The sequence below is a fragment of the Solea solea genome, chromosome 2, assembly GCF_958295425.1.
Source record: "Solea solea chromosome 2, fSolSol10.1, whole genome shotgun sequence".
Taxonomy (NCBI): domain Eukaryota; kingdom Metazoa; phylum Chordata; class Actinopteri; order Pleuronectiformes; family Soleidae; genus Solea; species Solea solea.
In genome coordinates this window covers 39,003,184-39,019,170 of record NC_081135.1, presented here as the reverse complement: position 1 = coordinate 39,019,170, position 15,987 = coordinate 39,003,184, and the positions used below count along the sequence as shown (strand labels likewise).

The window sequence follows — 15,987 nt, the reverse complement described above, 5'->3', positions numbered from 1 at the left end:
AAACCTCTCCTCCTCCGACGGCCTGTAACCGAATGGCAGTAAACACCCTGATAACGTTGTTTCTGCGTGACAGCTGCTGACTCTTTTAAGAACATCGTAAACTCCTCACTCACCCACTCCTTCTGGATTCTCCTCCATCGTGGTGCAGAGTCACTGCTGAGTCAGTGTTCTGGACCCCTGATCCACCCCGTGGCCGGTCACACTGAGTGGTTAGATGTGGGATCGTGTTGCGGCGTCGTTACGTTGGCCGGTGACCGCAGCGCGGCGCGTGACCTCATGCTGTCCCACCTCAGCTGTAGGGCAAAGACCTGATGATGTGGCAGGAGTCAAATCTCCTCATCAGAGCTGGATTAGGAGGGCAGGGTCACATTGTTGCCTCACAGCAAGAAGGTCAGGGATTCGGATACCGGGTCGGCCAAGGGTCTTTCAGTATGGGTTCTCCGGGTTCCTCCCACAGTCAAACATGCAGAGGTTAATTGACGGTAGGTGTGAAGGTGAAAGTGAACGGTTGTTTGTCTCTATGTTGGCCTTGCGATGGACTGGGGTTTGGGATCGGTTCCAGCTCCCCCTACAACCCTCAAGTGGAGGATTAAGTGGATGAGTCACAAAGTGACACCTCAGCTGGAAATCCTCAACTCGGTTCAACAAATCCAGCTTTCTCCAGTCGGGTTTGATGAAGGAGCTCCAGGTCGCCCTAATCCTCGAGCTACCAAAGTCTGCTGGAATGTCCTCGGTTCACACCTGGAACGCGCCGCAGTGATCCGATCATTCCAGATCGCCAATGTGTCCTCAAATCCAATCATGAAAACTACATTCAGAGATGGTTTGAGGACAAATGTGTCCACATTCCTGAGCTGCCTGTATGAATGTAATCCGTCCTCAGGACAGATCAGAGATTATCTGCATTCTAATGCAGATAACTGGTGATGGAGATGAAGCAAACGCTAGGTTTAGGGTGTGGTCTTTAAATTTCAACATTGTTGGACTGTAAATATGTTAAATATTAATGTAGTCTGGGTTTTGGAGCCTCCAGATTTGCTCCATGTCTTTGAAACCAGAAGGTCAAAGGTGTCCTCTGCAACCGAAATTGCATGTTTTTGGACTGTGGGAGGAAGCCGGAGAACCCGGAGAGAACCCACGCACACACGGGGAGAACATGCAAACTCCATGCAGAAAGGCCCTTGTTTCAACCGGGGCTCGAACCTGCAAGGCGAGAGTGCTAAAACCTACACCATTAAGTCTTCCTAACTAAATAAAGTCGCCCCCTGGTGGCTGTTTAATTAATTGTTACTGCCTGATGAGATTAACCCAGGAATACTGATATTTGGCATCAGAGGCTAATTTATTGGTTGTCTTTTGAATTGGACGGTTCTGGGTTTGATTCCAGTCTTCATGTCGATGTGTCCTTGAGGAAGACACTTAACCCCATGTTGCTCTTGACGGCTGTGCCAGCAGCGTGTGAATGGGTGAATGTGGGTGAGACATCAAAGACGGACCAGGGGTCAACCAAAGCTTTCTCAAACCTGATTGGACAAACTCAACATGGTAACTAGTCGTAACATGTAGATACTGGGTTTAGGTTAACTGTAGACTCTGTGACTCTGTTAATTGGCCTGTGATGGATTGATGACCTCACGCCAAATGTCAGCTGAGGTAGACTCCACCCCCAACCATCAACCTTGAAGATTTAATGGTGGATAGATAAAGGATTGAAGGATGGGGGGAAAAATGGCCAGAGAGTTGTGTGACTGTGGGAGACTGAGCGCGATGTTAGCCTCAAACATTCTCCACCAGCAGCCAAGAGTCTCCAATAAATAGTCCCGTGGTTATAATTTACAGCCGGTGTAGAATAACGTTCTCTGTTCTTGACCAGGTAAAGCAGCAGCTGCCAAAGACAACTGATGCGTGATGAGCGTAGCAGGTCTGACTCTGGAGTTCAACGACGAGAACGCTTCGCCGCGCTGAGAATGTCCAGCGCTGGAATAATAAAAACGCGAATCAAAGAGTCGCTGCAGCGTCTCGTATGACGGCGAGGACGCGCCGCGTCCAAACCGCCGCGCAGTTAACGATCTTAACACCCGCGGACGCTCGGACACACACACTGTCGTGAGCGTGATACTGCATGAGGAATGAGCATCTGTGGATAAAGAGAGAGAGAGAGATGTGGAACGGCAGATAAGTGTTTCCCCATGTGCACCCGGGGCAGTGACTGACCCTGTGAAGAGGGCTCGAACCCGGCTGTCTGTGCCAGGCCCAAAGGCACTGAGGAATCAGTGGAATGAAGGAGATCAGTAAAAAACAACCTTCATCTCTGCACACGTGCTGTTTGAGAGGAGATGAAGTGAGGAAGACCAGACTGAGAGAACTCCACAGGCTTCTGTGTAAGGTTTTATTTACGGGTCTCCTGAGACGTCGGCGGACTCTAAGGGTCGGTACACACGAGAACAGGATTAAGAAAATCTGCAAACCTTTTTATCGTCGCAGCTTTTTATTCACATCAAACTGGCGTCCAGGGAGCCGTACAACGCTATTTTTGGAAAACCAGTGCCAAAGTGAAAAAAAACATCCGTGCTTTCAATTTCATGTATACGACCGATACGTTACATCTATAAAGCAAGCGTTTGGTTTCCACAAAGACGTGGAACTTCAACTTCTGCATGTCATAAGAAACATCGTCCACAGTCGCCCACGGTCGTCCAACGACGCCCACGGTCGTCCAGTGTCACCCACCGTCGGCCACGGTCGTCCACGAGCGTCCACCATCGCCCACCGACTCCCCTGGTCGTCCACAGTCGCCCACCATCGCCCACCGCCTTTCACGGTCGTCCACCGACGCCCACCATCGTCCATCTCTTTACCATTTGTGGTTCATGGGTGTGGTGGTGTTACAGCGCCACACACAGGCCGGGCATATGTACGGCAGTTTTTAGAGTGCTTGTTTTTGGTGATTTTGTGTATGAAGACATTCCTTGAAATGATGCCATATTTACAAACAAAGAAAAAAGAAAAAGATGGTCCAGGGAGAGTTCTGATATCATGAAGACAATCTGTGATCACAAAAACCACGTTCAGCTGTGTCTTGAGGACAAATGTGTCCACATTAGTGAGCTACATCAACACAAACACAGACATGAGACACATCTGTTGAGTCGCTCGATAAAAAACATTCAACACAACGTCACAAAACCTAAGTGAAGCCAGATCTGCTCTCATGTGGTCACAGGAGTCGTATTTAACGTGGTCTTCATGCGCTGGTTTGTTCATGTTTGAACGAGGCTCAGTGTCAACACTGTCTGCATCATTTAAACCTTTTCAAAATAACAGCTTTCCTTGTTTCCACAGCAAAGTCCCAACGTGACATTCGTGAAACAGTATCTACGTCACATGATCACGTCTTTATCTCACTGTGAGACAGGAAACTGAAGTTAGTAAACCACTCACTCTCCCACACCAAAGTCCAGAGAGAAAATCAGGGATTTTAACATCACACACACACACACAGGAGCTGTAGATCCACTGCTGCCTCCATCACTGACTTCAAATGTCTCATGAAATAAACTTTGTTCAGATTGACCTCAGTGACACAAAGTGACCACACGAGGCAGCAGAGGACCAGCAGCTCCTGTGTCCCAGCAGCTAAAATCACTGGTGTTCTCTGTGAGGTTTGGTGTGGGAGAGTGAGTGGTTTATAAAAGTCTGTCTGACAGTGAGACAAAGACGTGAACATGCTCTGTAAACTGATGCAGATTCTATAAGTGGGTTCTTGTGTGCGTCTCTGTGAGGGAAAGTGTTGGCGCTTCACGCTGGTTCTCCCACGATGGCGGCGCGCTCAGTGACGTCAGAGCTCACTGTGTGTCAGCTCCTCATCAAAGACACACTTCAGAACATCCAGCAGCATCGCTGCAACACAGAGGCCGCGCCGTTCATCTCCACGACATCAAAGTTCCCCGCCGCTGACGGGGAAAACACGCCGGACCTGCAAACTCTAAACTGTGCGGTTGGAGCAGATGAATCAAACCCTGCGACTCGTGCTGCGACTCGAGCTGCGACTCGAGCTGCCATATCGATTTCTAGCAGCTTATTCAGAGTGAACTTTAGGGCCAAACGCTGCAGCTCTGGGAGAAGAAAGAGTTCTGAGAAAAACAACATGTGAACGCAGGTGCTCTGGGATGTGTGTGTGTGTGTGTGTGTTTCCAGGTTGAGGATTTGTTGTCATGAGGAAAGAAAAAGGCTCACAGCCAGTGAACAGAGACGCTTCCCCTCCTCTTCTACTACTCAGATATCTGTTTAGACTTCATAGATTAGCGATGACTCCATCGGCCTCGCATTAAAGCGGCTCACGCACACACACACACATGCACGCGTGTGTGTGTGTGTGTGTGTGTGACCTTCACGTCTGCATGTTTGAACAGGAGAAGCAGTGAAGCAGAGCGAGGACAGACGGCGACGCCGGGGTCTTTCACGGCGAGCCCCCGCGTCCGTCCTGCGTCTGCTGAGAAACAGACAGAAAACAGTGGACAAATCATGGCGCGGTGAGAGGACGCGTCAGCGGGGACGGTGACTCATCCTTTCTTTTGGTCGACGTTGGACTCACGTGTTTGTCAACGTGGCCGCGTTATGTCACTGACTCTGACTCTGTTCATTTGATTTATCATCGACTCAAACTGAAGTAGGAACGAGGTCTCCAAGGAAAACAAGGACAAACTCATGTCAGAAAATCTACGTGAGTTTAAGTCAATGCTGTCTTTAAAATCATGTTCACGTCTTTGTCTCACTGTGAGACAGACTTTTGTAAACCACTCACTCTCCCACACCAAAGCCCACAGAGAAAACCAGTGATTTTAGCTGCGGGGACACAGGAGCTGCTGGTCCTCTGCTGCCTCGTGTGGTCACTCTGTGTCACTGAGGTCAATCTGAATGAAGATTTTCAAAAGCTGCATTGATCAAATAACACAATAGAACATAGTGATGGAGGCAGCAGTGGATCAACACCAACATCACAGTCACTGTGTGCTGTCATGTTAAATCACTGCTTTTCTCTGTGGGCTTTGGTGTGGGAGTGAGTGAGTGAGTGAGTGGTTTTCTTCAGGTAACAGAATTCAAAGAGCAGTGATGTGACTCATTCAGTTTGTGGTTGCTGTGCCACAGAGCATGACAGGGCAGAAAATGTGATGTGTGGGTGTAAAGAGGCAGAGAGACTGAGGAGGAGGAGAGTCATGGTTCCTCCCTCTCTCCCTCTCTCCCTCTCTCCCTCTCTCCTTCCCTCCCTCCCTCCCTCCTTCACCGTCAGGTGAAAAAATAAACAGTAGTGTGATCTCAGGGAGCTCCTGTTCACGTCCACGTCACCTTGTTGGCGTTTGGTCGCTCTGTGACTGAGGGAAGTGAATATTTCAGTGTGTGTGAAAATAGACTGAGACGACCTGATAATGCTGAGGCTGACGTCACTGTGTGTGTGTGTGTGTCTGTGTGTGTGTGTCTGTGTGTGTGTGTGTGTGTCTGTCTGTGTGTGTCTGTGTGTGTGTGTTTTTGAGGATTAAGATCTGGTTTTAAGATTAGGTCCAAGGGAATGTGTTCTGTCTTTGAGTGTCCTCACTGAATATGCTGGACCAGAATGTGTGTGTGTGACTGTCCAGAACCTGGTCCTCATGAGGCAGAACCTCGTGTGTGTGTGTGGGATTACGTGGTTGATTACCTAATGTTTGACTGATCCTGGTTCCAGAATGTGCAGCAGCTCTGATTACAGCGGCGCCGCAACCTGAACAACCTGTGGCTTTTTATAGTGTTAACACTGAGACACACACACACACACAGACACACACAGACACACACACACGCACACGCACGCACACGCACACACACGCACACACACGCACACGCACGCACAGACTCAATGATCATTAAACAGAAAACAGCAGCAGTGATGATGTCATGATGATGTCATCATCATATTTTGGTGATTGAATGTCTTTACTGTGTATTTAGTTTATTGTTTACAGGACAATCATCAATCTTCTGTAAATATCTCTAATCTGTGTAATCTGGTTTTATCTTGTGTTTTCTTGATTTACCTTATCTCAACTGGTGTTGTCTAATCTCATTTAATCTTCAGTCATCTTGAATTATCTCATCTCAATTTAGAACTTCTTGTTTAATTGTGTCAAAAAGGCAAAAACACAAAGCAGTTTGTGTGATTTTTCAGCTTCTTAGACGTGAATATTTTAAGACTAAGACATTAGAACGTCATCATGATTCATATTTTTACACATTTTCTGAACCAAACAAATAATTATTAATGATAATAATAATAATAATAATAATAATAATAAATGATTAGTAACAACACACTAACACATTATCTTCTTGTTCACACACTGTGTTTGTGTGTGTGTGTCATGTGACACGGTTCCTAAAAACCATCATCAGTCACGTCACCTCAGTTCACTGTCAAACTTTGGGCTGTGTGTGAACACATGAAGAGATCGCCCTCTCACCCTCTCACCACCGCGTGTCTACTCTGAGGCGTCGGCCGTCGTCGTTGTTGTCGTTGTTGTTGTTGTTGTTGTTGTTGTTGTGTCACTGTTGTCAGAGGGTAAACTGACAACGTCGCCCAGCAGAGAAGAGTAGTTGATGTTTTTCATGACGTCTGCACCACAGTCCGTCCTCATGTTCACTTCAAACTGAAGACCACAGGAAACACAACACATGAACACACACGTAAACACACACACACGCGTGTGTCTCTGTGTGTGTGTGTGTGTGTGTGTGTGTGGAAGTGTGAGTGCTTCACAAACTTCAGTTTCCTGTTGTTAAATTGTGTGTAACAGTGAGATAAAGACTAAAAATCAGTTTTCTTGTGTTTCTAAGTGAAAACATGGCTCGGTTCTGAGCAGCAGGGGGCGCTCACAGTCGCAGTCAGTGCTGATTATGTGTTGGTGCTTTGATAAAAAAAAAAAGTCTCTTCAAACACTGAAAACCTGCTGTTCAATAAAAGAGTTTGTAACATGAGAGGCTGAGAGTCACTCTCACACACACACACACACGCACACACACACACACACGCACACACACACACACACACACACACACACACGCACACACACACACACACACACACACGCACACACACACACGCACACACGTCGTGTTCACCTGGTTCTGGTTAGTTTTGACAAACATGTTGTTGTTTCAGGTTCAAACAGGAAAGACAGTGTGTGTGTGTGTGTGTGTGTGTGTTTATACTTCTGTATCAGTGAGGACCAGTGACACAGACTTAGTCAGTGAGTACGTTCATATAAGAAGTTAATAAACATAATAACAGTAATGATTAAAAAGTCCTGTTGTTACCTTGGTGCTGAGGTCAGGGGTCACCGCAGGAGCAGGATTCTCTAACCAGTTGATTGCAGCGATGAAAGCGTGGAAGTCGATCTCGTCTGTGACTGAGAAACTTCAGCAGCACAAACACAGGTTTACATCATCAACTGCTTCTGGTTCTGGTTCTGGTTCTGGTTCAGAGTCACATGAGCAGCTTCTCACCTGTGGATCAGAGCTGAGAGCAGAGACTCAGGCAGAGGAAGACGACAGGACTTACACACTGTCCTCATCTCTGACGTGGACAGACGGCCGCTTCTGAAGACACACAGACACATCACAGACACACACAGAGACATCAGATACATCAGAGACATCAGAGAGACATCAGAGAGACATCAGATACATCAGAGACATCAGAGACACACACAGAGACATCAGATACATCAGCGACATCAGAGAGACAGAGACACATCAGAGACATCAGCGACATCAGAGAGACAGAGACACAGACATCAGAGAGACAGAGACACACAGACACATCAGAGAGACATCAGAGAGACATCAGCGAGACATCAGAGAGACATCAGATACATCAGAGAGACATCAGAGAGACATCGGGGAGACACACAGAGACATCAGAGAGACAGAGACACATCAGAGACACACACAGAGACATCAGCGACATCAGAGAGACAGAGACACAGACATCAGAGAGACAGAAACACACAGACACATCAGAGAGACATCAGAGAGACATCAGCGAGACATCAGAGAGACATCGGGGAGACACACAGAGACATCAGAGAGATGTCAGATACATCAAGGACATCAGAGACATCATAGAAACATCAGAGACATCAGAGAAACATCAGAGACACTAGAGAGACATCAGAAACACAGAGACACAGAGATGAGTAAAGACAAGGTTAAACTAGAGGTCAACTCATGTGGATTTTCTACAGCTGATGCTGATCTGAGAACTTGAAGACATCAATATCAGGGTTTTGGACGTCTCTGTATTGTCTGTCTGTGTGTGGGTGTGTGTGTGTGTGTGTGTGTTGTGTACCTGTGTCTGTCTCTGTGTGTACAGGCTCTGGTCATGTGATGAAAGTCTTCAAAGAGCTTCTTCCTCAGAAGATCCTGAACCACAGCCAGAACCAGAGCCACGTTGTCCTCAGACTGATCACACTCACACACACTTCTGCCCAGAACCAGAACCTCGTGTTCTGACAGACCACAGTCCAGACCCAGCAGCAGGTTCCTGCAGGACACACACACAGGTCAGCACAGGTCGCACACAGACAGACAGACAGACAGACACACACACACAGCTGTACCTGAAGCAGTGGTAGGAGATGACCCCTGTGTTGTTGGGGTCACTGAGGGTCAGGAACTTCTTCATCTCACTCTGTTTCTCCACAGGAAGTGACCTCAGTTTGCTCAGGATGTTGCTCACGTTGGATTTGGGAAACTTTTCACACACACACACACAAACTTCAGTTTCCTGGGTGAAAAGTGTGTCAATCAAATGGGTTGTTTTGGTTTTTAATAATGAAAGCAGATGTTTCAGCTTCTTAAATGTGAATATTTTCAGGTTTCTTGCTCCATAAAAACAAAGAAATCATTCAGAACATCATCATCATCATCATCATCCTCATCATCTCCATGAACCTGGTCCTCGTGTCGCTCCATGTAGTTACAGGTGTAGTCGTCAGCTTCCAGCAGACTGAAGCTGTGCTTGTTGAGACACAGAGACGCTCCCACAAACAGATCCTGAGCCGAAAAGTATTCAAACGGATCGCTCTGAAACGGATCCTGACCGGGTTTCTTCACACGACCGCGCTCCAGGAACTTTCCACCAACAACACCTGGAAGATGTTTTAAAACATGTCAACACAAAATCAGCTTCGTTCGGTTTTTTTACATTTGGAAGTGGTTTAAATTACATTTTAAAGTCAAATTTGCTTCATTTCACTCATATCATTCATGTTTTTTCCACTTTAACTGAAATCCCCTTTGTTAACGTGTCATTTGATTATTATTCATAGTGTTTTTGAACTTTTAATAACATTTGAAGGTCAAATTAGCGTCATTTAATAATATAATATTATAGTCATTTTGTTTTACATAAAATGACCTTCATTCACGTCATTTCTAAAATGTTGCCACAGATTAATAAAGTATACTGATTAGGATTTGAGCAATAAAATGCTACTGTTTGATATTTAATCACATTTCTACTTCTTTGAGAATAAGATATCCTTAGTTAAAATGTAATTTGAGTGTTTATACACATTGTAAAGTGGTATCATTTCACTTATTATCAATGTTTTGTTCAATTCTACTTTTTTTCGTTCTTTAGATAAGATGATATTGGAGTGTTTTTTTAAAGGAGTTTTTAACCAAGTTTTAAGGTTGAATGAGTTTAGTTCTGCTGAGTTTGCTCTTGTTCTTTAAAATAACTTTGTTAACAGAGTGAACTTTTAGTCAAATGAAAGGTAAAAGTCGACTTGTAGAATAATGTGATGACTCTTTGTCAGGACATAAAAACCCATGGAAAGAAAGATTGAGCGTTTAATGTTGTCTTCCTGTAAGAGGAAACAGAAAGTGAGTGAAATGTTTAAATGTAATAAGAGTTTATCTCTTTATCTGACCGGAGTTCCTCTGCGCTCGCTCAAACACGCTGATGGAGTCGTCGCTGAGGTAAAAGGAGACGACGAACTCTCGCTCTGCGTCCGCGGGATCGTTCGTCTCCATCCTGGCGCGGAAAGTCAGCACGTTACTGTCCAGGCCGCGTCTGTGGAGACACTGTGAGTCACACACCTCACCATGTTCTCCACACACACACACACACAACATCTGGACTGACAACAGAAACACAGCAATGACGTGGAGGCACAAACCTGTCGCTGTGCAGGTTTTAACTCACTGCACTGCACTGATGGATGTGATTAAATATCCTACTTTTCATCGTGTCGAGTCACAAACCTCACGATATTCTCCACAACAAACATCTGAACGTGAAATTCAATTAAATTAATCTTTTCAGTGGTTTATTCCATTTTAAAGTGTTTTAAAACACAAACCTTTGACTGTAGATGTTTTACCTCACTACATTTTAGATCAGTTTTATATTATAAACTATTGTGTTTTTCTTATTGTCTGAAAAACGATCCCCAAAGATATGAAGAAACTAAATGAAATCACATTTACATGTTTGACTTCACAGTGATTTGATGGAAACATTGTGTTTATTATATTTGAATGTCTGGTGTAAACGGAACATGAAAACACAAATGAATCAGTCAATCAAACCTGTCTTTCTCCATGAACTTCCTGAAGTCCTTGTGCGGGGCCTTGGGCAGCAGACTCTGACACCAGCTCAGTGAGTCCTCCTCTGAGCCAAAGCCTGTGTGGGGGGGCGGGGCCTGCGGGGCCTGCGGGGCCCGCGGGGCCGGACGAGCCACAGGAGCTTTGTACGGCACTGGAGTGAAGTCATCTGAGAGAGAGAGAGAGGAGGAGCTGACCTCTGACCTCAGTCTGCTCACAGTGACACATCAGGAAAAACTGATGATTTTAGACACTTTATATAAACCACTCACTCTCCCACACCAAAGCCCACAGAGAAAACCAGGGATTTTAGCTGCAGGCACACAGGAGCTGCTGGTCCTCTGCTGCCTCGTGTGGTCACTCTGTGTCACTGAGGTCGTTCTGAATGAAATATTTCAAATATTCATAAAAATCACTAGGGTTTGAACTCAGTGATGGAGGCAGCAGTGGATCAACACCAACAACACAACGACTGTGTGTGTGATGTTAAAATCACTGGTTTCCTCTGTGGGCTTTGGTGTGGGAGAGTGAGTGGTTTACAGACTCACAGTGAGAGGAAGACGTTGAACATGTTCTTAAGACGTCGTCGACTTAAACTGAAGTCATTTTTGATCAATTAAAAAAAGTTTTCCTTGTTTTCCTCAGTTTCTCTCTCGTGGAGGACGTTAATCAGGAGATCTATGATTCTGTTCTCATCTGTTTGAGGTAACAACTCTCCTCGTGTTTGCTCTTACTGCCCCCAGGTGTTGACTTTGGTGTACTGCAGGCTGCTGTTAAAGTTTACCGATGGCGTATTTGGAGCGGTAGAAGTGTTTGGTGAAGTCGTCACAGTCGGTGATGACGATTCTCCTCCCAAACACGTTGATTTCTCCTCCTACTGTCAAATCTCTGTCTTTATAAAACTCCTCATCCTCAGCTCCGGTCTGAGGAAGAACAGCAAACAGAGACGTACAAATGGAAAAACAACATCAAATCTGCAAAAACAACGCAAAATGTGTAAAAAGAAAGACGTACAATCTTCAATATGTAAAAAGTAGTTAAAACAGTGAATAAGGTGAGAGTTTTACTTTGAGATTGTCCAGGATGAAGCGCTTTCCTCGGGTTTGTGAGTCGATGACGTTGAGGACGGTTCTTTGTGTGATTTGACCTGGCTGCTTCACTATGGACACACAATTCTGAGGACACACACACACACACACACACACACACACACAGAACATAAAGGAACAATCTGTCATTTTGGACAAAGATGTTGTTTTCTGTTGTCAACATGTAGCGCTGACATTTAAGAAAAACACACACACACACACACACACACACACAGGTCGTCCTCCAGCATGAATGAATGTTCAGTCAGTGAAGTGTAAAAGCTTGAGGGAGATGATGATGATGATGATGATGATGATGATGATGATGATGATGATGATGATGATTCAGAGTGAATAAAAACAAATCAACCAGAAAACAACAAAACCTGAAATTCTGCGTCAAATCTATAAAAAAAAGGCTTGTAAAGTGTGTAAAAACAAGGATGTATGAATAAAAGATTACGTAAAATGAGTAAAACATTGTAAAACAAACAAAACTACATTAAACGTGTCAAATAAATATGTAACATGTGTAAAAAAAATACATAAAAGGGTTAAAAGTACAGCTTGTGTGTGTGCGTGAGCGCCACCTTTGGTAACCTGCAGCGTCGCAGGAACTTGGACACGTGATCTCGTCCTGAGTTGGGCGCGTGAACGTGTCGGATCTCCACCGTGTCGTCAGACAGGAAGTAGTTGAGGACGAGCTCCCGCAGCTCGCCCGCCTCGCTCTCCGTGTCGTCCCAGACACAAAAGAAACGCAGCACGACACGATCGTTGTCCACAAACTGTCTCAGTGTGTCCTGTCTCTCATAGGGACGCAGAGGATTCATGCTGTCCTCCATCTGCACACACACACACGCACGAGTGACAAGTGAATAGACAGAATACTCCCCCAGCACTGTAATATTATTATGAATGAGAGGGGGCGGGGCTTGTGTGTGACCTGTTGGCGCAGGTGTGTGTAGGGGTCATCAGGAGCAGACGTGGGCTCATTGAGCTGAACTCCCAGGCCGTTTCTCAATATCCATACTTGTGCGTACTTGAGCGTACTTGCGTACTCCCGTACTTGTGAAAACGTCATCAGCCTCAGTCCAAGTGCTGTTCCAATTCTCAAGTAAGCGAACAGCGAGGACGGTTCTCAAACCCGGAAATGTTCTCGCTCCGCCCATTTTTACCAAGTATGCATCGGAGGTGACTTAAGCGTACTTGCGATGGCCATGTATCCCAGAATACATTTCGGCGGAGCATAGCAGCAGATAATAGAAATATAAATCTGAAATAAATATTTTTCTGTGTCCCGGAACAAAGTTTTAACATCATTTGAGGCGAGAAATGAGCCATTTAGAATTCAAACATGTGGTTTGTGTATGAAGATATGACGTATTTATAGCTTGGCAGCGACGTTTGTCGGAGGTGATCAGCTCCGCCTCTGCGGACGTTCGGCGCTCACTGTGCCCGGCACAGAGCAGCGTTACCTCGGCCTGTCCTGATGAAATGATCCGCTGGCTCAGACGTCGCTGTCATTAGATGCTCGGTGTGATCCATAGATTTGTTGTTGACGTGTTATTTTGTTTTTAATGGAAACGTTTTGACCTGACAGTTTGAAGGTTTGTATATTGTTAATGTTTTATTTATTTTAACTTTGAATTTTAGATTTATATTAAAGTCGAGATTTATATTTAAATATAATATGTAAATATTAGATATGTATAGTATAGTATGTAGAGTAGTATATATTTGTACACGTACATATATGTCATACATACATATATATACATATATACTACTCTACAATGCTGTAATATATCTATTTTCCACATTGTATTATTTCTATTGTATATTTTAATAGAAATAAATTAATAAATGAAGTTAAATATTTAAAATGTAAAAATAATAACAACATATATATGCATTTATTAAAAGTATTTCATATGTTCATTTATCAACACTGTAGGTGGCGGTAATGAGGCTGCAGCACTTGGCGCCAGCCACCATTCAAACAGCAGAACAATACATACATACTTGCATACTTGAGTATTGAGAAACAACCACATACTTGTGTACTCCCGTACTTGGCAAGTATATACTCCCAGCGTACTTCTCAAGTATATACTTCCCAAGTAAGCAAGTACATACTTGCTTACTTGAGTATTGAGAAACGGCCCCAGTCTGGTGAGGAACTTCCTGGTGAAGGCGTCACAGCTGGTGATGGTGAAGGTGTGAGAGTAGAGCTCCACCTGCTGGTCTATGTTCAGATGGTACACGTTGTAGAAGAGCTGCTGGTTTGGTGGAGGCAGAGGAACGCGCTGGCGGCGAAGCAGAGTTCCTACAACAACGACGACAACGACTCAGCGTGACGGTAACTCTGCTGAGTCACAGTCAGCTGATGTGCAGAGTGACTCAGCGTGACGGTAACTCTGCTGAGTCACAGTCAGCTGATGTGCAGAGTGACTCAGTGTGATGTTAAATGTGCTGACTCACCCTGAGGGATCCCACTGTTCTTCACGTGTGGCTCCACCACTTTGATGGTGTCGTCTTCAGGGAAGAAGAAGATCCGACATTTTCTGATTCTGAGATTTTCATCACGACTTTGAGGAACCGTTTGTTCAAAGAAGGCCTCGAAGCACAAGACCTGCACCAGACAGAGACCACATCAGACCACGTCAGACCACATCACTGATCAGATCAGATCAGTTGATTACTGGTTTATAGATCATCTGTGATAACAGTGATCTCATCTTTACTAAGTTGAGAAACATAACATAATATTATACTACAGTATACATAAGAGCAGTGGTTCTCAAACACTGGCTGGGGACCCACAAATGTGTCACGGGTGATTTTTCTTTGGTCCCCAACTTTTACTTCAGATTTATGTGTAAATATCTTTAAAATGAAGTTTTCAGGAATCTCTTGGAAAAGATGAAGTGAACTAATTGACCTGTTTGTCGAAGGCGACCCACGACGGTAACTGTGATCCTCGTCCTCTGGGATAAACAGAATATTTGGGTTTGATGTTGTGACCGCTTAGTGGTTCTCCTCCGATGCCTGGTTTGTCAGATCCCACCATCATGGAGACGCCGTTAGAAACATCAAAATGCTGCGACTTGTGGAATTTCTCCTTCCACAGCTGTGGAACACACAGAGTGTGTTAAATGTGTTATTAACACATTTATTAACAAAGCAGACGTTAACCATAAACAATCAAAAAAGTGCTTTGTATTATAGTTACCATAGAAACGTGGATTTTACTTTTTCACAGCAGATAATTTAATATTTTAGCAGCTAAAGCTAAAGCACATCAGTGTTAGTGGTGCTAATGTATGCTAAAATACAGTACCACTTACTATAGCACGCATTAATAGATTATATTATGTTATACCAACACGTGCTAAAATACAGTACGACAAACATGCTACAATACAGTAGCATATGCTAACACATGCTAAAAAAAACAGTATCATATGCTAACACATGCTATAATACAACAGTATCTAGGGGATCCCAGTGACATTTTCTTTCGTGTATTTACTTTTCAAGTAGTACTTTTGAAGCTGAATGGAACTCAGCCATGATTCATTTAGCTAAGACTACGCTACATTAAAACTTACTCAGTTACAAATTTAAAGTTTTATAACTGTTATCACAAGCCTGTAGTTCCACATTAAACCACAGCTACTTTCATCCGTTTATCTGTCCACGGTCACTGAAAAACGTTTATTGACACAATTGACTCTGTGATGTTAGCTTAGCATTAGCTCTGACTCTGGAAGCTAAAGTCCAAACACTTGAGTGAAACTGAAATAAAATAAATAAAAACATCAAACTTACGTGTTTATTAGAAGAAAGTCCGGGTAGAAACGGCAAAGACATGATGACGTTTGGAGGAAAAGGAGGAAAAAACAAAGTGAACTCAGCTGCTGCTGCTGCTGCTGGTTAACTCTGCTGGTTACTGGTTACCATGGGTAACCATAGAGGCCTTTTGTTGGGGTTGGTCTCTTAGCAACGCTTGCACCGGAAGAGAACCACAGAAAAGTAAAAAAACCAGGGCCTTTAATGAAAGTGAAGTAAAAGTTTAAAGTATAAAGTACATTTAAAATGTTTTTTCCTCTACATCTGTAAACAAGAGGCAAAACTGATCTTATTAACTCACTAAAACACAAGTTTGTAGCATTAAATATTTTGTATTTTCCCATTAAAATATCAAAACTTCACCCTTTTCCTGTTTTATTTTCATGCATTCATCAAACAAACAAAC

General features: G+C 44.2%; 1 protein-coding gene across 1 annotated transcript; it reads right to left on the bottom strand.

Annotated features, from left to right (window-relative positions):
• Nucleotides 1-5,906: 5,906 nt before the first annotated feature.
• efhc2 (EF-hand domain (C-terminal) containing 2) lies at nucleotides 5,907-15,917 on the bottom strand. Its single transcript, XM_058623102.1, has 16 exons — nucleotides 15,561-15,917; nucleotides 14,671-14,859; nucleotides 14,211-14,361; nucleotides 13,890-14,055; nucleotides 12,673-12,745; nucleotides 12,320-12,571; nucleotides 11,709-11,816; nucleotides 11,426-11,564; nucleotides 10,627-10,810; nucleotides 9,966-10,108; nucleotides 8,983-9,179; nucleotides 8,649-8,782; nucleotides 8,378-8,572; nucleotides 7,534-7,626; nucleotides 7,345-7,444; nucleotides 5,907-6,677 (listed from the first exon to the last, which is right to left on the bottom strand). The coding sequence occupies exons 1-16, from the start codon at nucleotides 15,600-15,602 to the stop codon at nucleotides 6,510-6,512; spliced, it is 2,334 nt and encodes a 777-aa protein (XP_058479085.1). The 5' UTR covers nucleotides 15,603-15,917; the 3' UTR covers nucleotides 5,907-6,509.
• Nucleotides 15,918-15,987: the final 70 nt, after the last annotated feature.